The following is a 20,017-nucleotide window of genomic DNA, read 5'->3' on the forward strand; positions in this document are numbered from 1 at the left end:
AAGCACATAATGTAGTGGGACCCCAAATATCAATGAAAACCAATTGCAAAGGTTCAATGTATTGGGTAACAGAGTTGTGAAAAGGAAGATGATGAAGCTTTCCACGTATACAATGATCACAAAAACGTTTTTGAGATGTATAAGAAATGTTGCAAGCATTCAAAATACGTTGAACAATAGAGCAATTACAATGACTAAGTCTATTGTTCCATAGTTGTAAAGTAGGAATCTTGGGTTTGTATGAAGCATAGTTAACAGTGTAAGCAGGTGAATTAGTAGATGGAGGAAACACATAAAGGTCATCTTTAATTACTCCTTAAAGTAAAATTCGATGGGTTGCCTGGTGTTTAGCGTAGCAGAAGTTAGGAAAAAAATTTAAAATAAACATTATTATCTTTGGAAAATTGAGCAACACTATAAGATTTTTGGTGATAGTAGGAACATGCAACAAATTATGAAGTATGAAAACTGTGTGTGTGGAGTAGTATAGAAAGCAGAGCCAGTGTGTAAAATATGCATACCTTGACCATTATCTAATTTGAGATCTTCATTACCATGATATGGTTGTTTGTATGTGAAAATTATGGAGTATTTGGTGACATGATGTGTTGCACTAGTATCGGGATACCAGACAAGGTCTTCTATTGTGGAAGGAGCACTAAAAATGGAAGGTGTAGAAACATATTGTGATATATTAGCGTTGAAGGAGGTGGTAGGAGGAGGATAGTAACGATGTCAACACGTTTCTGCTGTACGACCGAGTTTGTGACATACTAGCAAAACTGTTTGACAAACTGCCAAGGAGGAGCTTGATTGAACGAAGTGCGAATGGAAGGACGAGAGCTAGAATGATTTTGTGAACGACCTCCATGAGGAGTGTAAGTGCACAATTTATTTTTGTGTTGAGTTTTGAAATGCCATGGAGTAGATATAGTGTTTACCTGAAGAATAGAGTCTTTAGCCATCTTGTGCTTGTCAAACCTTTCTTCTTACGCTAGCAGAAGAGCTTCAAGATCATCTACAATATATGGGTCACTGCATGAAAGGATGGATGTGATGAAACCATCAAAATCTGCAAATTAACCATCTAAAATTGCATCAACATGATCAACAAATGATATTACAGAACCAACAGGAGCTAGGGAACCAACTATTTTCTTGATGTCATTCACGTAAGTAGAGATGGATCTGTCATTCTTTGGAGTCTTGAGAAGAAGGCTAAACTTCTTTACCATTGCGCGAGTGTAGGAAGCATAGTTGGTGAGGAGACGACACCAGATTTTAGTGGAGGAGTCAAGACCAACCATCTTGGTTAAGAGAGAAGAAGACATGGAAGCAAGGAGCCATGCCAGAAGAAGTTCATCTTGATGTATGGAAATGGTGAACATTGGAAGAGGTAGCCATGCACAGTGCACTGACAAAAATTTCAGAGGTAGAAGAAGACAAGGAAGAAAACGAAGGAGAGGTCATGAGATGAAAGAAAGGGAGAGAGAAAAAAAGTTTGTTTGATTGAGGATACCATGTTAAAATATTGATAAAGGATGAAAGAGGAATATTAGTGATGATTCTTGAGAAGCTACAAACAACCCTATAGAGCATGAGAGGTAGAGAGAAACAACTAACAAACTATCATTGTAATATAAGAGAGTAACTCCTAATTATCTAATAAAAGAAAAAGAAAAAGAAAAAGAATGAAAAGAAGGGGTATGTAAGGAGAAAGGAAGAAAAGAAAAGAACAGAAGTGAAGAAGTATTATAGTATGGCGTTGGTTTTGGGTAACGTTGTTCTTCTTTCTCTCTCAAACTTCAAACCTTCCAAAAACCTTTCTTTTTCTTCTTCTTCTTCCTTCTCTGTCACCAAACATCTCTTCCCTCACTCTCGTCCCATTACCTCCATCAATGCCTCTCCAACGCCTAACCGCCACCTCCCCTCCGTTCGAGCCACCTCCTCTTCCTCTTCCTCCTTCGGCTCTCGTCTCGAAGACACCATCAACAAAACCGTTGCAGAAAACCCCGTCGTCGTTTATTCCAAAACCTGGTGCTCCTATTCTTCTGAGGTCAAATCCCTCTTCAAAAAGCTCGGCGTCAATCCCTTGGTCTTCGAATTAGACGAAATGGGTATTTTTTTTTTCGATTCATCTCTCCTTATTTGTTCATTAATGTTTACATATTTCTCTTAACCCTAACTATGCTTCCTCGTATCCTTCCTCGTACAAGCTTAGTTTTTTTCTATAAATGTGATCTGCCTTTCTCCTGGTTATCTTTTTAATCGAGTGTATTGCCAATAAATATGATTTTTTTTTTAACATAATGGGGAAATTCTCTCTGTGCAATTTATCTTATCAGTTGTGCATTTGTGCACTTGTTTTTGTGTATGTGTATTTCTGTTTAGGTCCTCAAGGGCCACAGCTGCAGAAGGGGTTGGAAAGGATCACAGGGCAACACACCGTGCCAAATGTATTTATTGGTAAGCAGTACCCATCTTGGATGCATTATTCTTACTTAATCATACTTGTATAAACAGTTGGTGACTCATTGTTAGTAGAATATTTATGCCATTAGCATCTATGGATTTTGATTTGTTGTTACGGTTGGTTGATTGGATGCCAAGAAAAACAGCCTGACTTGTGGATATTTATTTTAATGCTGATAAGCCACTTATTTGACATGCCCTCCCATCTGGATCATTTCCCCTTGGTACATAACCTTGTGCATGAAGAGTAGGGTGTAGAAAATAAATGTAGCAGAATTGGAAGCAACTCTCATACTCAAACACATGGCTATGCACAAGAAAGATGGAGCGAAAGAGGGGATTTCTAAGATTTTACTCAATTTGATACAAGTACCTTATTCCTCTAGGGATTTTTATGGGCCGATTTCTTGTAATAAAATAATCCTAAAAACTCTAAGAGAGCTTAATAGTGAAGTCAGACATTAAATGCTTGGTCAATGATAGCATGCTGTCCAATTGTAGATTTCAGTGCCAAGTCTTCTTTCATATCCAACTTAGAGTTTGCTGTATCAGTTTGTGCCATGTTAAGCTTTCAACTTAGGCACCTCTATTACTGCTGTGTCATACGATTTTAATTGCAACTAGAAATTGATGATTTTATAGATCCATATATTATTGACTGCTGGATAGCTGGTGTCTTGAGGCTGTAAAATCATCTTGAGTGTGGTACCAATGTGGTGGCATGCCTCTGAGTTTTCAGATTTCTTATCAACGATTCAGATAATTTTTATAAAATGAAAAGTGTTAAAACTTCAATTTCGGGCGTGATAATATTTTGTTCCTTTCATGAAATGTTATCTCTAACTTTATCCAAGGTAAGATACTAAAAATATTTTACTATGATTTTTCTGCTACTATATTCCCCTCATGCTCGTTAGGTTATGAAGACTTAATTGATATGACAAAATCTTCTGTATACTTGTATGTTCAACATCAGCTGCTATGTAGTATTAATTATAACTTGAAAATTGTATGATGTTAAATAGGGCTCATGATAAGGCCTTATAGGCTGGCTGAGGACATGATGAGCATGCTTAAAATCTAATGGTTTATGAGAGTAAGGGTCTATATATGCCTTGAGAGAGAGAGAGAAACAATGGAACAGGTTCAATGTTTATTAAATAAAAGAATCATTTGAGAGAAGAGGATTTGTTACTGTTGTGCTTGGATAAGGTATCTTGAAGGTGAGTAAAAACCAATTATGCCCTGGGGTTCCCATTCTCAGAATCTCCCTTAAAACAACAGTGGACTTCCTAATGGGTTTGTAATAAAGGAGAAACTGAGGAGATCCGAGTACCACCAGAGTGTTTATCCTACAATAATGTACACAGATGACAGAACAACAAAAGAGGGGATGAAGGTAAGTGAAAACCAATAAATAATCAACCAAGCTGCCCAATCAATGTGAGATACAAACTACCTGAAAACAAACTTCAACTTCCAAATGGGTAATGGAGGAGAAAAATGAGCAGATCCAAGTACCTGCAGAAGGGATTGTGTTTATGATACCTCAGTAACAGGATTCATTCTCTTCATAAAAGGAGGAGTTAGAATAGAACCGATAAATATTTGTTTTTTAATTCATCCCTGTGTTGAATACCATATACAATATTTGTTGTTAATCTAGTCCAGTTTCAAGAGGAATCAATGGAAATGTAAAATCCCTTATATTACACCAGATCTAGCCAGGTTATTGGTGGAATAAATAGATCCATAATTTCTTGAAATCTCACTTTTGATTCAAAAAATCACCTTTTTATGAAATAAACCAAAAATAATTTTGTTCATGAAAGAAATCTTATTATAATTGTTCAGCCACATCATTTAACCACAACTTAAACCCCAGCTTGAAAACTAGGCAACATTTAACATACCCTAAATGCAAGCAGGTACTGATGTACTATTTCATTTTATTTCATGCGTGAACTTTTGCATCCTTAATCTACTATAAAAACACTGAATTCTTACCTTGCTTTTAAGTTCACCTTTTGAACGGAATAGTTTATAACCAATCCTAAAATTGTTCTTCATTGCAGGCGGCAAACACATTGGCGGCTGTTCAGGTATATTGTCCTTGTTTTGTTGTCTTTGATATTATTGCTTGTCTTGAGTACCTCCATGGTTCAAATTGTCTTTATGGTATCGATTTTCAAAGTGGAAGACATCCTTATTTTTAAATTCTTATTAATTACCATTCTGTTTTTATTGCAAAATATCTATAACTGCTAACTGCTTATATGAACTCAGTATTCTATAAGTTTCAAGAAGTTTAACAATATACAGTTTAATAAAAATATAAAAGTGTAATTTCTTTGTTTTCTCCTTTTAATTCATGCAGATACCATGAAGCTGTACCGGAAAGGAGAACTTGAACCTTTGCTATCTGAGGCTAATACTAAAAATCCAGAGAACTAAGCATCCTAGAGGGGGAACTTGATTTACTACCAATTTTTTATTTTGTTGGTCAATGCAGTTGTTACGAACCAAGAAGAACGCAACGCACTATAAATCAAGAACACACAATCTACTGAATAATTTCTGTATTATTGCTTCTGCACTTACATTTAGAACATCCATGAAGGAAATGATTATTCCTTTTACACTGGACTTTTCTTGTCTACCAAACTGAATTCAAAAAACATCATACTTTTACTAAACTGGTTGGTCTTTATTTAAAGACCACTAACCACTACTTTACAAATTATTAACCGCTACCTTACAAACCACTAATCGCTATTAACCACTACTAATTGCTACTTTACAAATTATTAATCCCTACCTTACAAATCAAATAACTAACTCATGACTATTTTAATTCTAACTAACTCATGACTATTTTAATTCTAACTAACTCTTCCTCTATGTGTATTCTAACAATACACTCTTCTAAAAAACAACCTTGTCCTCAAGGTTGGAACAGGGGATTCTTGATTCTGTGGCTCATTTTCATCCCCAAGATCTACGTGTCCTAAGAGTATTGTGATATTGTATATCATAGGGGGAACCTATTGTGATACTGCATGCAAATTCAAGTCAGGAGAGTTAGGTGGTGGTGGGATGAAAGGATTTTGTATAAAAGTCTTTGAACTTAGTAAGTTGAAATTCCAAGATTCTTATGTCTTTGATGTTTTTACTTTCATTATCAAATCTTGATCCAACAATGATTTCTTATGCGTATTATGTAAATCTGAATTTGGGATCTGAATTTGGGAAAAAAATTATGCTTGGTGGCATCTTCACCTTCAACTTTCTTACTAGTTAGCTCTATAATTGGACTATCAAGAAAAAGATCATTACACCACATAATCTTCATTCTCTTTATTGATGCATCCCCTTCTGCCCTCATCATTTCTGTTTCTCTCGCAAATCTCACTTCATTTTTGTTTTTTCTTCCTCAATCCGACATCCTGTCACTCTTCTTGTTGTTCTGCAACAATTTTTTAATTTCTTTCAAGTTTAGAAGGCTTTCTTTCAACGTTATGTCTGCTCTAACATATTTCTCTCCTTCCTCCGACATCTTGCCCCCTTTCTTGATGTCCTGCAATATTTCTTTTATGTCCAACATGCTTTCCTTCAACCCAATAATGTCTGCTTTCATTTCCACAATCCACCTTCCTTGTTCATTGGTCAACTTCTCCAATGCAGTCGTCCTTTGTTCCATCCTCTCTTCCTCCCTCTCTGTTTTTTTGGATCCGGCTGGTCGGACCAATTTGTTACGAACCAAGAAGAACGCACTCAAAGATAAACCAAGAACACACAATCTACTGAATAATTTATGTATTATTGCTTCTGCACTTTACCCTTAAAACATCCACAAAGGAAAAGGTTATTCCTTTTACACAGGACTTTTACAGTCTACCAAACTAAATTCAAAAAACGTCACACCTTCACTAAATCGATTGGTCTTTATTTAAATACCACTAACTGCACTAACCAACCGCTACTTTACAAATCATTAACCGCTACCTTACAAACCACTATCGCTACTAATCACTACTAACCGTTATTTTACAAATCATTAACGGCTACCTTACAAATCAAATAATTAACTCATGACTATTCTAATTCTAACTAACTTTTCCTCTATGTGTATCCTAACCGCAGTTATCTCAATGTTATTGTTAGTCATGAATGTTGGTTGAATGAAATCAGAGTGCACTGATAACTTAAACATTGAACTTTTTCAGGTAGATCCTTGTAATTTCAAATCAACTGTTTAATAGTTTTCCGAACTAGAAGTTGTTGCAACTTGGGATTGTAACTTGAATAATTTTAATGGATCTATTTATATTTTTCTTGGCAGTTAGGTAATGATTCTACTTGATCATTTTGTTTTAGACAAGCCAAGATGCAATTAAATTCGTAATACTATAATTAAGGAACAATCTAAATCATTCTTCGAAGGACATATACCGAGTTTCTAATCAACCAAGAAGGCAAATGCTCACGGACACTAACCATTAAATGCAAATTATAGCGAGCATATTTTATACATTGAATGATGCTTGAGGGTTGAAATATGAAGTTGGTTCTCGAAATAGAAACATTATCTGTCTAATTCAATCATCCAAAGTGCAAGGAAGTTTACTAAAATAATATATTGTACAGATACAAATCAGTTCATGCTTGCATTCATGTTGCATTGGATGGAATAATGTCTTTCTCTTTTGCTTGTAAGAACTAAACAACTCATGGTGACTTGGAAGGTTTGTTCACATAGAGGGGTGCTCTCACTGAAGTTCCGAATTCAAGTAAACAAGCGAGCCAACACCTTTACACCAACAATATCTTCAAATGACTCCAAATGACAAGACTGTCAATCCCAAGTTTATGTCTGAAAGTCCAATTTCTTCACCACCAAAATACTTTTTGTCCCCAATGGTTTCTTCTAATACTTTCAACACTTTATGTAACTTCCTTTGTTGCCTTCTGAAACTCTTACTCCAACAGTCATAAAAAATGCATAAACGAAATACTCTGCAATTGGGGTTGCAAATATGGATATACATGAGAGAACAACAAGAGAGAATTAAAATCTAACTGTTTTACAAACAACCTTGTTACCATTTCTTCAGCAAAACTCACCTAAAACCGTGCCAGAATGCCCTTCATTTTTAACACCCATATGATCCTGTAAACGTATGGACTAGGCCAAATGCAAAATCAAACCAATTTCAATTTCATTCTTCAGAATAAATAAAATTCATGTTCCCTTGATTGAATACGGCTCCACCAACGGAGTAGATATTTTTACATTCCCTTATCCTACAAACCAATCTCACATTTTAGTGAAAACAAATATGTTTTTTTCTTTTCTGATTAACGTTAATTAAAATATATAAAAATAAATTTAAAAACTAAAAATTAATCTATCCAATTCCATTATACATATCTTATTTATTATTACCAGGTGGTTTGTGTGTAAGATTAACAATTATACCATAAAAACTACTTTACAAAATCACTATATGATATTTTTAATTTAATTCTCACAATTCCTATTAATGCTTTGGGTTGTTAACACACACACACACATATATATATATATATATATATTATTTTTAGAAATTTGAATATTATTTTTGTTATATTTGTATATTTTGATGTTTTTTTTTTATAAGATTCATGTCTTAATCGTATTATTATGATTCCTAAAATAAAGATATTCTAACATAACGAATAAAACAGATGACATTCTTTAATTTCTGCAAATCTTTTAAGAGAACTAAAAAATAAAATTATGTTTTTTAAATTTTTTAGTTATGTTTTCAGCCTATTAAAACTTTTAACATGTAATTTTCTTTCTTTTCTACCCTTCCACATCCACTATAAATGGGAGTAAATCTGCACACTACATAATTTAGGCAATTTCTTCTCATAATTTAGGCAATTTCTTCTTGCACCATATCATTCATGATAACCCGACGTAAAATTTAAAATTTAATATTGTCTTTGATTTCATTTTTCTTATGGATGTACAAATCTGGAAGTGCTTTTTATACATTCCAGATTTCAAAATGTGGAAGGTCATTTTTGTATTTTATTTAAGTTTCTGAATGGTCATATCCAGAAGTGAGTTATTAGTTTCGGATTTTCATATCTGGAATGATGTGCTGTAAATGGTGTTGAGAATTGAGGTCCAACTCATTTATGTTTGCTTACGGATCTTGACATCCGAAAGATCATTTATATTGTTCAAGTAAGTTTTTGGATGGTGAAATCCGAAAGTAACATATTAGTTATGGATTTGTATATCTAAAACTTTGTGTTATGACTTTCGGATATGAATATCTAAATGACAAATTTTTAATCATTAAAAATAAAATGGATATTTTATGTGAGTGTATTGGGCTATAAGTCTCAATTGACATGGTAGAGAGAGAATCAGCCAAAATTCACTAACTTTTACCTATCCATTTTCTTTTTCTTCATTTTTCCTGCCATTGAAGCATCATGCCAACTTTTTCTCATAAGTCAGTAATCTCAGCTAAGGAATTAGGGTCATTAGCTTAGGATAAAGATTTAATTGTCGAGAGAAATTAAATAGGACATAAGAGATACTTTCGCAAACAAAAAAAAAAGAGATAAACTTGAATCATCTTTTTTAATCATGAATGCTAATCTGAAAAGAAATAAAGTTCTTATCATTTTTAAAATTATTGTTTATAACAACGAGGTACATGCCATCAAAACAAAGAAGAAAATAAAAAAAGAAATAACTAAACCCTAAACTAAATGATCAAAGGAAAATAGCAACTATTATTTGTTTCAGAATATTCTAACAGTGACATAATGCATATATTTAAGTAAAGAAAAAACATAGATTTATTGAAAAGAAAGAAAGGAAGAAATCAGGCATGTCTGGTAGCACCCCAGTGGTAGTAGAATTCCAGAGTCTGAGTTTCATAAAGAGTTGTAAGGTAAATACCATCATCCCTAACTCTCCAAAGGCAATTCTTCCAATGGCACTTTTCAAAAAGACGTTCATCGTACCAAAACACATCAAATGAGGCACCACTGTCACAACCATTGTTGTTGTTCTTCTTCACGTGGCACCAAAATAGAGTGGAGTGTGAGAAATCTGTCCTAAAACTCCAAGTCAAATTCCCACCTTCAAAAACTTCATGGCTACCCAAATCATCATCTTTGGATTGGCAATGAACCAATAAGCTTTCATTGCTCAACTCATTCATAACGTATACATGCCACTTTATGAATCCTGGAAAAATGCTTGAGCCATTTGAAAGGGTTGGTGAGGCCAAAACCAAAACAAAAACCAACACCAAAACCAAAAGATAACCACTTTTCACTTGACCCATTTGTGTTGCTTTTCCTTAGGAGAGTTTGATCGGTTTGTAGTAATATATAAAGTTGCAGAATTTTCACTTTATATGCAAAGATTGAAGCGATGAGCATGATTCTTTTAGCATTTATGAAGTGGGATACTGGTTTATCAGAAAGGAAGATATAGCATGCTGCCGTTTAATTAGGATAAGAAAAGTTTTTTTTTTCTTTTCTTTTTGGAGGATGGTGTGGTTTCATTGTTTTAATGCATTAATGTATATTTACCGTTTCTAATTATTAGCTTATATGGAAGATTTTAATTACAGGAAGTTCTAAGAAAATAGAATATGTTATCCTCTAAAGTTTAGACGATCTAAAAAAATTGTTTACTTTTAGTATTTTAAATTTTGAAATACAGAAAAAAAAAAGTGTTCTTATAAATTACAGTGACTGATAGCGAATAAAAAAATATGCAAGGGATAAAACGGTGTTTGAGAGAGTAATATATAAATGTAGAACAATTTTAATAGAAAAATAGAATTTAATAATAATAATTATTATTGTATTAACTTTGTTATTGTATTTGATTTTATTTATTTTCAGCTGTTGCTTTTACTTTTAAATCCAGCGAGTTAAATATTAACTAAAATTAAGTTTAAGGATTACAATAGAGTGGTCCAAATAAGTTTAATATGTTGAGTTGGTCCACACACACACATATATATATATATATATATATATATTTTAAAAAATAACTAAAATTTAAGAGAATTTGAAATAATATTAACTTATTAAAAAATTACATATCTTAAAATTTATATATCAAATTGTTATATCTAATCATTAAAATTATAATTAAAATTAGTTACGCTTAAATTTAAAGATGTCCACTTTATTTTATTTTTTTTATTTCATTTTTAAAATAAAACTAATACGTGATGGCTCAACATAAGAGTCCATTAATATTTTAAATTAAAAGCTGACATTAGAAATTTTGTTTTAAGTTGGATAAAGTTAAACTCGGTAAATATATGTATCTACATTAATGTTAATAACGCAATTTTATACTTTTATATATATATATATATATATATTACAAGAAATTGGTTTTATTTTTTATTATTTGCCAAGTGAGCACTATACATCCGTTTTTGCTCTCATTATTTATAAGTGGTCTTAATATCGATTAAGTAATTTAACTAATTTATCAGTTAAACAGGACTTAGTTGCTACAGAACAAATTTAATGACTAATTTTGGTTATAAAAAAAGTTTTTTTTAAAAAGTTACGACACAAATATTTGTGAAAAATATTACAAATATCTTTGATGATATCTGAGAGATAATTTTAACGTATTCTCTATATTTTGGAAAATGTTTAATGTAATTTTTTTAAGCAAATATAAGTAGAAAAATATAGGTATAAGTGTTAAGAAGTGGACTTTAAACTTAACTCAACCCCATAAAGCCGGCTCATAGGGATGAGGTTTGCACCCATTTATATATTATGAAATGTCCTTATTTCTAGTCGATGTGAGATTTCCAACAATAAGAAGGAAAAGTTAAAGAAAGAAAAAGATACGTATGATAAAAATGATACGATGAAATATATTCAAAAAAGTGGAAGAAAGGTAATGAAAAATACATAGAAAAGAATAAGTATACGATAATAAGATAACACAATTTTAATAATTATAAGTTAATATTGTATATTACTATAAGTATTATTTTACATTTTTCTTTTATATAGATTTCCAAAATAATAATAATTATGGATTAGGTGTTGAGGTAACTTGTATTCTGAAACTTACAAAGTACACCGTATGGATACTGATTCCTCCTCACGCATTAGAAAATCAATTTTTTTTTCAACTTTAATTTACTACTAAATTTAGTGGTATTCTTGAAATTTCTGGTACCTTCTTAAATGGCACTGAAGCTTGAAAAAGAAACACTAGGATCAAATAGACATAGTTTTCATTGAAATCGCCCTATAAACATTTTTATATATACTTCTTCTTGTTGCTTCTCAAGTAGCTTTAGGTTTTATATGGAGTGTTTATAAGGAACATTACATAATGTAAGTGTTATCGACTAATAGTATGCTTAGAAACTTGTTGAGAAACAAGAAATCACGTTGGAATGTGGAAGTTATATTATTAGCTTCTTACTAAACGAGTAAAACATGAGGTTTGGAACGAAACATGCTATATATGATCTTTTTTTCAACAATTTTGCATGGTTATTCTGTTTTGGCAAACCTCTCAAATGAATGCAGGGTTCACTCAATGTTCTTTTTTCTTTCTTATGTTTACATCAATGAGTGGTCTGAGTATGGCCATGAGGATGATAAAAAGCTTAACACCTCTTATTTCTATTGCTTTTTCCATAATGAAAAATGAATCAAAAGAAAATATGCAATTGAACTTATTTTGTGTGTTTTTTTAAAAGTCGTTCCTGTATTTGTCAATAGGTGGCTTATATGAGCAAAAGAAGTTAGCTGGTGTACCTTCTGATTCTCCAGTGTAAGTACTATCCATGTTAGGCTGTCAGGTATACAAATGTGAGGAGATGACAAAGTTTTCAGCAAAATATCATTGACATCTTTCCTTTTAAAATGAAAAATTTCACATTCATGAGGTTATAGTTTTGCAGTGAAATTGTGCAGTCATTTTATGTGGTGTAGATACTCCAATTGAAAGCTTACTTTGTAAGCGGTGTGTTATAGTAAAAATAGCAGAAGAACTTAGGCATTTTCCCCTCATTGTAGAGATATATATCCCTACGCATAATACTGATAAAGGGAATATGGGACTGCCCCCACTTGATGACATGGATGGAAGAGTTCTTTAAAAGGACTGGTGTTTTTTTTTTCTACTTTTGAAGGTGGATTTCTCATAAAGAGTGCACCTCTCTACTTCTTCATTTCCTTTTCCTGGTTTTGTTTTCCTATAGTGGACATTCTATTAAACTTTTATGATTTGTTTTTTATGTATTTTCTTAAGTTGATCTTATTATTACATGTTAAATATGATAGATAATTCTGCATTTATAGTGATTATATTTATCTTGTTAATTGTGTGGAGGTGGTTAATTCTGATATGACAGAATACAATGAAAAGTAGTTAGCTGTACTATTTGGTATTTGCAGTCAATATACCTATTGTCTTCATCAATTTTTGTGATTCATGACACCATTTCTATCTTTAAGACCATGAATATGAATATGTGATCTTCTTTCTTATATACTAAGGTTCATTCATATTCGATTTGAGACAAAGTTATACTTAGAATCCTAACACTTTCCAAGGTGTTTTCTATGAGTTTATTTTTTGTAACATATCTAGTACGCCAAAAGGCATAAACTGGTAAGCGTTATGTTAGCATTTAGGTTGAAACCACTAGAAAAACACAGTACAGTCATGTTAATGGTACGTAAAAAGAACTAGCATAAGTTGGTTATAGTAGATCAATCACATTCATTTTTAGGCCAATTTCAATAGTTGTAATGTGGCTATAAAGCGATGGCTCCAACAAAACTAGTTACTGGTTTCAATAAAATAAGAAGGTGGGTAGTGGAAGATTATGAGCAACTGCACGCAGAATGTAGTTCACAGAGAATAGAGATGAAGGGGTAGATATCAGAGAGAATATGATACAGATTCTTTTGTTTTGTGACATTAAAAAACCTTAGACTGTAACTGCAATAACAAGAGAAGCATCAAAACTACAATTAAATTGGACTCATTCGACTTCCGCGATCTCATCCAAAGCATAGTTGTTTGTTGATACATTGGCATAGTTGACTTTGTTGAATCGAACCACAACAGGGTAGCGAGTGTTGGGGTCCTGCACAACAAACACAAACCAGTAAAACATGCATAGTGCATTAGATAGTAGAAATATGAGAGGGAATCATTGCCTTAGAGTGAGTTTAGGGGCACTAACCTGATCAACAGCAACAACAGAGCCAGTTCCTTTGTACCAATAGGATTCCTTCCTAAGAATCTTCACCTGTTGATTGCAAACAAAAATTACAAACTAACACTCTTGCTTCACAACTACTTCACTACGAATTTCAACTTTCTAACTATTTAATTAACAACAGTGTCCAATAAATAAAACTAACAATATTCATCACTGTCCTTTGTTCCTACATAGTCTCAAGATACATGTTACAACTTAGTCTCTACTGAAAATTTATTGAAAATTATAAAATTGTGAAGATCTCATTTCTTATTTCACAAATCCCATCTATCAATCTCAATCAATAGTAAAATGAATGTTGAAAAGGGTATGTTCAAGAATATGGTGCTACCATGCTCCTCCAGAATTCCCCTTCTCTCCATATATATATATATATTTTCAACAAGAAACTAACTACTTTGATACACTTAAGGTCATGGATAATACACATAAGCTTAGAGTTGAACCAGATAACACAAACGAGTTTGTAGTTTGCGAAAATCCAAATTCCCAATATAAATCTTTGCTAGCAAGAAAGAGAATGGAAATAATAGGTCGACAAGTTTATACATATTGGCATTAAAAAAACATTCTGTCTAACTAATTCAGTACATTTATCGGATTTTTTCTGTTATCAATCCAATTCTAGAGGGATGGTCAGAAACAATGAACAACTAAGGGTCATGTTCAAAGGTTGGAAGTGACTTAGCACAAGATGAGGAAAAGCATAACTAGAAACAAGTTGAAGGGTGGGGGTAACTGACCTTAGCACCTCTCTTGGGGCCAATAGGGGGTGGCTTTGGTTTTGCTTCAGCTTCAGGAGGGGGAGTGGCGGTTGCAGGTGCGGGTGCAGCCTCATCTGAGGCCCTTACAACAAGCCTAGAAGCATTGTTTTTTGAGGGGAACATGATGAGCCTTGAAGGGGTAGAGTTTGTGGTGGCAGCTGCAACAACATTAAGAGACAAGACAAACCCAGATGCTGCTGATGCCATGTTCCTGTGTGTGTTGTGTAACTTAGGTTGTCTCTCTGGTTTTGGTGATCTGAAGTGCTGCAAAAGGACATGAGCAACAGAAGCAGTGAGAGGCTTTGAATGAAGATGAATATGTTTTAGTTTGGGAAATTATCTGATCCCCAGAAGTGTGCATCAATCGTGTCCTCCACTAGGGTGCTGCCACTTGTCAACCATATCTCATTCCATTGGATAATGTTATTACAACTCATCCAAACTCTGTGTGGCTTCCATACTCACTCTGCTATGCAACCAAACATGAAAATGCCAAATGAGCATTTCAAAAGAATATTCATTTACAATCTTTTTTATCACAATTTTATCCAATTTTATCACGTTTATTTTTTCTATCTAAATTCTCCAACGCAACATTTTATTTGAAAGGTTCGAGTTTAGTTTCATACTAATCAATAACATGTTTTGCCAATAAAGTAACACAGCATAAACATAGTGTTCTTTCTTTCTTGTTATAAGTCAACTTTAATTTTGGTTCTTATAAATTTGTTTGTTTCTCTAATATTAAGAATAACTAATATTTCCTAATATTATATGATACGAAGGTCATGGTTTTCACTAGTGTTTATTATTTAAAACTTAAAATGAAGATTAGAGATTAAGAATAATAATTTCCATTTTTTAAGATATAAAAAAATAACGGGTTTAAAATCAAAACTCTTTAATTATTTAAAAATTAAAAAATTACAATTACAAATTTTATAAGAAAAAAAAAATAAAACTCGTTCATTTTACAGAAAAAATAATTAAGCAAAAATACATATTATATATACACATCTTATATATATATAATATCTCATGCTAACTAATACTTATTATATGCCATAAACATCATTATAAACGTGTATATACAAGGTTTATTCATATATACAAGGCTAATTAAAGTTTTTTTTTTAAAAAAAAAATATAAACATATGTACATGTATACATACAACGGTAACATGATGTTTATATATTAGATAGTTAAAAATTCAAGATGACTTGAGTTGGAAGTCTTACATTAAATATAAATCTATTAGATACACAATATATATAAGCATACAGATAAAAAAAATCTAATATCTTGTATTAAATATAAATTTGTTTTTAATTTATTAATGGCAAATTTCTTCAATGTTTCGGCTTAGCTTGAAGAACCACAAGTGATGAAAAACATTGAATAAACATAAAAGTTTTTTTTAACTTATCATTGTATTTCCACTTTGTTGTATATATACAATGCTATCATTGCAATGAGAAAGATTGTATTTATGAAATATTATTAATATATTAATAAATAATTAAATAATTTTAATTTATGTAGGTATATATTTTAATTTTTTTATTGCAATAATGATGTATAGAGATGTTTTATATAAATAATTTTATACAACCTTAAATTGAAATATTTTAATAATAATAAATTTTACAACATATATACTTTCACCTAATACAATCATCTCTAAATTTATACAATATAACAAAGATACCAAATTTATACAAAATAACAAAATACCAAATCACAAAAAAAAAACATAAGTTAGAAAACAGAAATATAATAGTTATAAATATTAATAAGGTTTGAACAACCTATATGGTTGCCCACATTAAGTCCAACTAAAATTAAAAAAAATATCTTTTTTTTTATCAGACTTTAAAAACAGTTATGACTTCTAAAAATATATTACAATAAACTTTCAATCAAATTATTTTCATAATGATAACTCGAAAGTGTTGCCATGTATGTTCATCATCTGCTTCAAAAATAATTTTAACATTATTCTGAAGTGAGTGTTCCCTGCAGGATTCTTTCCATCTACTTCCCAATTTGACAGTCTTCTGGGAACATTTCGGATTAGAACTTTGCATTGCACCTACTCGTTTGGACCGTGCAAAGTGACATTTTGGAATCTACCTCTTCACATGTAAACTGCGAAAGTCACAGGCAAATACTACACAATAATAAAAAGTTAAATATTTGAAATTGTGAAAAAAAAATACATTTTCATTTAATATATGTAAAACAAAAGTCAATTATAAAAAAAAATACCACATGACTTGCTGTGCACTAGGAAGCAGTCAAAGTTAGTGTAAAATGCACAATTGCATGATACGTTAATGAGCTTCAACTTTCAATCTCTAGAAAAAAATCTACGACAATATTTTCGGCCAACGTATCCTCAAATATCGTTACATCAAAATAGTTATCCCCCACGTAACAGAACAAAATTTGATAAGATCCTTCTTTTAACACGTACAACTTACACATTTCATCGCAACCTTGAACAATCAAGGGATTGTGCAGGTCCATATTATAACGTACATTGAATATATTTCTTCTTTGATCCGCAAGGGTCCATATAAAATCCAGTTTCGTACCAAATATTATTGCAAAGACCCAATCCACAAAAAAATCATACTATGATAATATAAGCATAATATGATAATGCAGACAAAGAATAGTTAACCCTAAAACGGAAAGAAAAAAAACATATGGAGAATAAATATGATAACATACCTCTGAAGGTTGTATAATGCTCTTGAATGTACCTATTGTTTCCCTGCTTATGATTTTTGTTGAGTCTGCGTTGTTCATTTTGTTTGTTTAAAAGTTAATGAAGGACTAAATGGTTTACCAGAGGAAAGTATATAGAGAGTAGAGGTAGATTAGAGTTCAAAAACTTTTCAGAAATGCAAACTAATGGTGTGATTGTGGAAAGGTATATAATTTATAAATAATAACTAATAAGTAATAATTAATAGTTTTTATGGCAATAAAAAAAGGAAAAAAATGTTACATTTCTAGGTATTGAAATGATGAATGGTAATTTTTTAAAATAACAGTCATACTAAATAAATTGGTATTTTTCATTATGAATGAGAAGTACAGACAACCATAGAAAAGAAGATGGGTAAACAATGGATTTAAAATGCAAGAGTTTGAAAAGGACTTCAGGAGTTAGGTATACGTTTTAATGTGAAATGAGAAACTTTTATGAGGCAACACATCAATCCAATCCAGCAGAGCAAAGTGCATGCCTAAAAAATGCACCCTCATGAATAAAAAATATTTTTGTGATTAAATACACATTCACACATATCCCGTATATTAGAATCTATTTATACCTCTATGATTCTCACAAGAAGCATCAGTTAGTGCTAGCTTTCCTTTTCCTTTTTTTTCCATCTTGATCATATATCTCCTTATCAAACAAATGAGGATTTAAACAAATCAGTACTTAACAAACATTTTATATTACAGACATCAGTAAAACATAACTTACCAATGAACTATTATTGTCACTGATGAACCATGTCTTCATCCACACAAATTTTTTTAACTCTAAAGGTTTGCTCTGAAGCCTTTATCCATTTTTGAGTCAACCTTAAACAAAACATTTTTCTCCAATATTTCTGCAAATTCATTTAGAAGATTTTCATTCTAAAATAAAATGAAATTCAAATTAATCAATGCTATATATATATATATATAATTCACATCTAAAGGTGTGCAACAATAACCTTATCATGGCTTTCAAACATTTCAGCACATGATTTACTCAAGAGTGAACTTGCTTCTCTGTCAAAAAGCATGAAGGTTGTAGAATCAATGTCATTGATCACACGAAGTTGCACTTTATACCTACCATACAAATACAATATATTCAAAGTAACACATTAGTATTGTACTATAATCAATATCCGAGAATAAATCAATAACACATACTTCAAAACGTGTACCTAAGGGTGACCTTCATTACGTGCTTATTGCATTTTTAACAAAAAAACATTTTGGAGTCGGGGTAAACTGCCTTGTTACAGATGCAGGCAGTATACCACAAATCATTGTCGTCCACAACATGTTTTATAGTTACAAGAACTATGAATGTGTTGACCTGTTTCAATAAATGTAATAATAAGTGGAAACAAAAGACAAATAAGAGATTAAAATATATAATGACGTTTACTTCTCTACAATCCTTCAACCCTGCTATGGTGTTCCTGGCGGTGGAATGAAGAAACTCATCTTCATGAGTTTGTTTTGAAGATTCACATAGTTGGCTAAGCCTTTGGGATGGAGAGTCCATTGTTTCTAACATTCTTTACCATTAAAACAAAATTAGAATTCATTCAAAAAATCTTTTCACCAATATCAAATAATGATATTTCTAAAGTACCTCTTTTTCAACAGTAATGCTTCTTCAGTCAGTACATTATATTCCACTCTTGTGCAATCAATACAGTTTTGAACATAAATGTTGTCTATATAATAAAAAATTAACATGTAAATTAAAAAATCTAGACTAATAAAAAATAATAAAGATAAGATACTTTGATTCATCCAAAATGATACCTCTGAAGAACTTGACTTTGGCAAATTCTATAGATATGACTGCATTGTCTACTTCCCCAGCTGAGAGGAATGCATTTAACTAATCTACATAATTCCCAAAAAAGGTACATTGAATCCTAAAACTACTCTCATAAAACAACTCTGTTACAGAATCAGTTAAAAAATAAACAATGGTGGATAGAATTTAGAACATTACCCATCACAATCTATGGAGATGACATTTATTTTGGTAACTTTTCCTTCCTTTGTCAACTCCCGCTTTGTGCCAACTCCAGTCAGAATTCCAATTATATCTTTGTAAAACATTACTGAAGTTAATAACAGTAAACTTGTATTGAAAAGATACTAAACACCAACATAAAAGTTAATTTAACTAACCCACTAAAAAGTCGGTGTCAAAGCCAGCAACAAAAAGTAGTGAAAGAGGTGTGTAATGTGGTTTAGTTTGTGGTACCACTTCATTAGCCATTAAATATACCTTTGTTCCATACTGGAAGTTAATCTTATAAGCATGTTTAGTTGTTCTGTAAGATCCTAAATTGGATGTCACACTAAACGATTGGATGGAATACACATGACCTTCATATATCTGACTCTGGAATTTATATATTAGTGTCCTCCTCACAGATGCATGGATTCGTACTCCCTAAAAAAATACATAAGGAAATCATGTTGAAAAGAAACACATATAAAATATATGTATGTCACAACTCTGAGTTTTATGAAAAACTTACTTGTTCATCCTGTAGCACCATCTCTAGTGAAAAAGGGATTTTTTGTTTCATGAAATCTTGCACAAACCATAGTCGTAAGACTCTAACAACCACATTCCATGACTCCTTTGTTGAATTCATGTCATTTAATACATTGATTGTTTGATCTAATTTCAATATAGACAT

General features: G+C 31.7%; 4 protein-coding genes and 1 pseudogene across 4 annotated transcripts; 1 reads left to right on the forward strand and 4 right to left on the reverse strand.

Annotated features, from left to right (window-relative positions):
• Window positions 1-1,563: 1,563 nt before the first annotated feature.
• Window positions 1,564-5,111, forward strand: LOC137828975 (monothiol glutaredoxin-S10). The gene is made up of 4 exons (XM_068635762.2): window positions 1,564-2,117; window positions 2,392-2,466; window positions 4,548-4,574; window positions 4,850-5,111. The coding sequence occupies exons 1-4, from the start codon at window positions 1,760-1,762 to the stop codon at window positions 4,924-4,926; spliced, it is 537 nt and encodes a 178-aa protein (XP_068491863.2). The 5' UTR covers window positions 1,564-1,759; the 3' UTR covers window positions 4,927-5,111.
• A 1,937-nt stretch (window positions 5,112-7,048) lies between these two features.
• Window positions 7,049-7,695, reverse strand: LOC137828527 (putative glutathione S-transferase; annotated as a pseudogene).
• Window positions 7,696-9,362: 1,667 nt separating this feature from the next.
• LOC137829322 (S-protein homolog 1) lies at window positions 9,363-9,830 on the reverse strand. The gene has a single exon (XM_068636130.2). The coding sequence runs from the start codon at window positions 9,828-9,830 to the stop codon at window positions 9,363-9,365; it is 468 nt and encodes a 155-aa protein (XP_068492231.2).
• A 3,571-nt stretch (window positions 9,831-13,401) lies between these two features.
• On the reverse strand, window positions 13,402-14,831 carry LOC137828977 (photosystem I reaction center subunit IV A, chloroplastic). The gene is made up of 3 exons (XM_068635764.2): window positions 14,525-14,831; window positions 13,743-13,808; window positions 13,402-13,643 (listed from the first exon to the last, which is right to left on the reverse strand). The coding sequence occupies exons 1-3, from the start codon at window positions 14,750-14,752 to the stop codon at window positions 13,539-13,541; spliced, it is 399 nt and encodes a 132-aa protein (XP_068491865.1). The 5' UTR covers window positions 14,753-14,831; the 3' UTR covers window positions 13,402-13,538.
• A 3,276-nt stretch (window positions 14,832-18,107) lies between these two features.
• LOC137829323 (uncharacterized) lies at window positions 18,108-20,017 on the reverse strand. Its single transcript, XM_068636131.1, has 8 exons — window positions 19,853-20,017; window positions 19,597-19,764; window positions 19,119-19,197; window positions 18,943-19,027; window positions 18,733-18,865; window positions 18,602-18,660; window positions 18,287-18,407; window positions 18,108-18,206 (listed from the first exon to the last, which is right to left on the reverse strand). Exons 1-8 carry the CDS (start codon window positions 20,015-20,017, stop codon window positions 18,108-18,110), a joined length of 909 nt encoding a protein of 302 aa, XP_068492232.1.

The sequence above is a fragment of the Phaseolus vulgaris genome, chromosome 7 (assembly GCF_051622355.1).
Source record: "Phaseolus vulgaris cultivar YP4 chromosome 7, ASM5162235v1, whole genome shotgun sequence".
NCBI lineage: Eukaryota > Viridiplantae > Streptophyta > Magnoliopsida > Fabales > Fabaceae > Phaseolus > Phaseolus vulgaris.

What these genes read in the sequence shown, in the direction of transcription:
- LOC137828975 (XM_068635762.2), top strand. Translation starts at nt 1,760, where the DNA reads ATGGCGTTGGTTTTGGGTAACGTTGTTCTTCTTTCTCTCTCAAACTTC. An exon ending in CTTCGAATTAGACGAAATGG is followed by an intron (nt 2,118 to 2,391) that starts GTATTTTTTTTT and finishes ATTTCTGTTTAG; the next exon opens with GTCCTCAAGGGCCACAGCTG. An exon ending in CGTGCCAAATGTATTTATTG is followed by an intron (nt 2,467 to 4,547) that starts GTAAGCAGTACC and finishes TCTTCATTGCAG; the next exon opens with GCGGCAAACACATTGGCGGC.
- LOC137829322 (XM_068636130.2), bottom strand. Translation starts at nt 9,830, where the DNA reads ATGGGTCAAGTGAAAAGTGGTTATCTTTTGGTTTTGGTGTTGGTTTTT.
- LOC137828977 (XM_068635764.2), bottom strand. Translation starts at nt 14,752, where the DNA reads ATGGCATCAGCAGCATCTGGGTTTGTCTTGTCTCTTAATGTTGTTGCA. An exon ending in GCCCCAAGAGAGGTGCTAAG is followed by an intron (nt 13,809 to 14,524) that starts GTCAGTTACCCC and finishes TGCAATCAACAG; the next exon opens with GTGAAGATTCTTAGGAAGGA. An exon ending in CTGTTGTTGCTGTTGATCAG is followed by an intron (nt 13,644 to 13,742) that starts GTTAGTGCCCCT and finishes TTTGTTGTGCAG; the next exon opens with GACCCCAACACTCGCTACCC.
- LOC137829323 (XM_068636131.1), bottom strand. Translation starts at nt 20,017, where the DNA reads ATGTCTATATTGAAATTAGATCAAACAATCAATGTATTAAATGACATG. An exon ending in ACTTCCAGTATGGAACAAAG is followed by an intron (nt 19,198 to 19,596) that starts GTATATTTAATG and finishes TATGTAGATTAG; the next exon opens with TTAAATGCATTCCTCTCAGC. An exon ending in CAAAGTCAAGTTCTTCAGAG is followed by an intron (nt 19,028 to 19,118) that starts GTATCATTTTGG and finishes TTTATTATATAG; the next exon opens with ACAACATTTATGTTCAAAAC.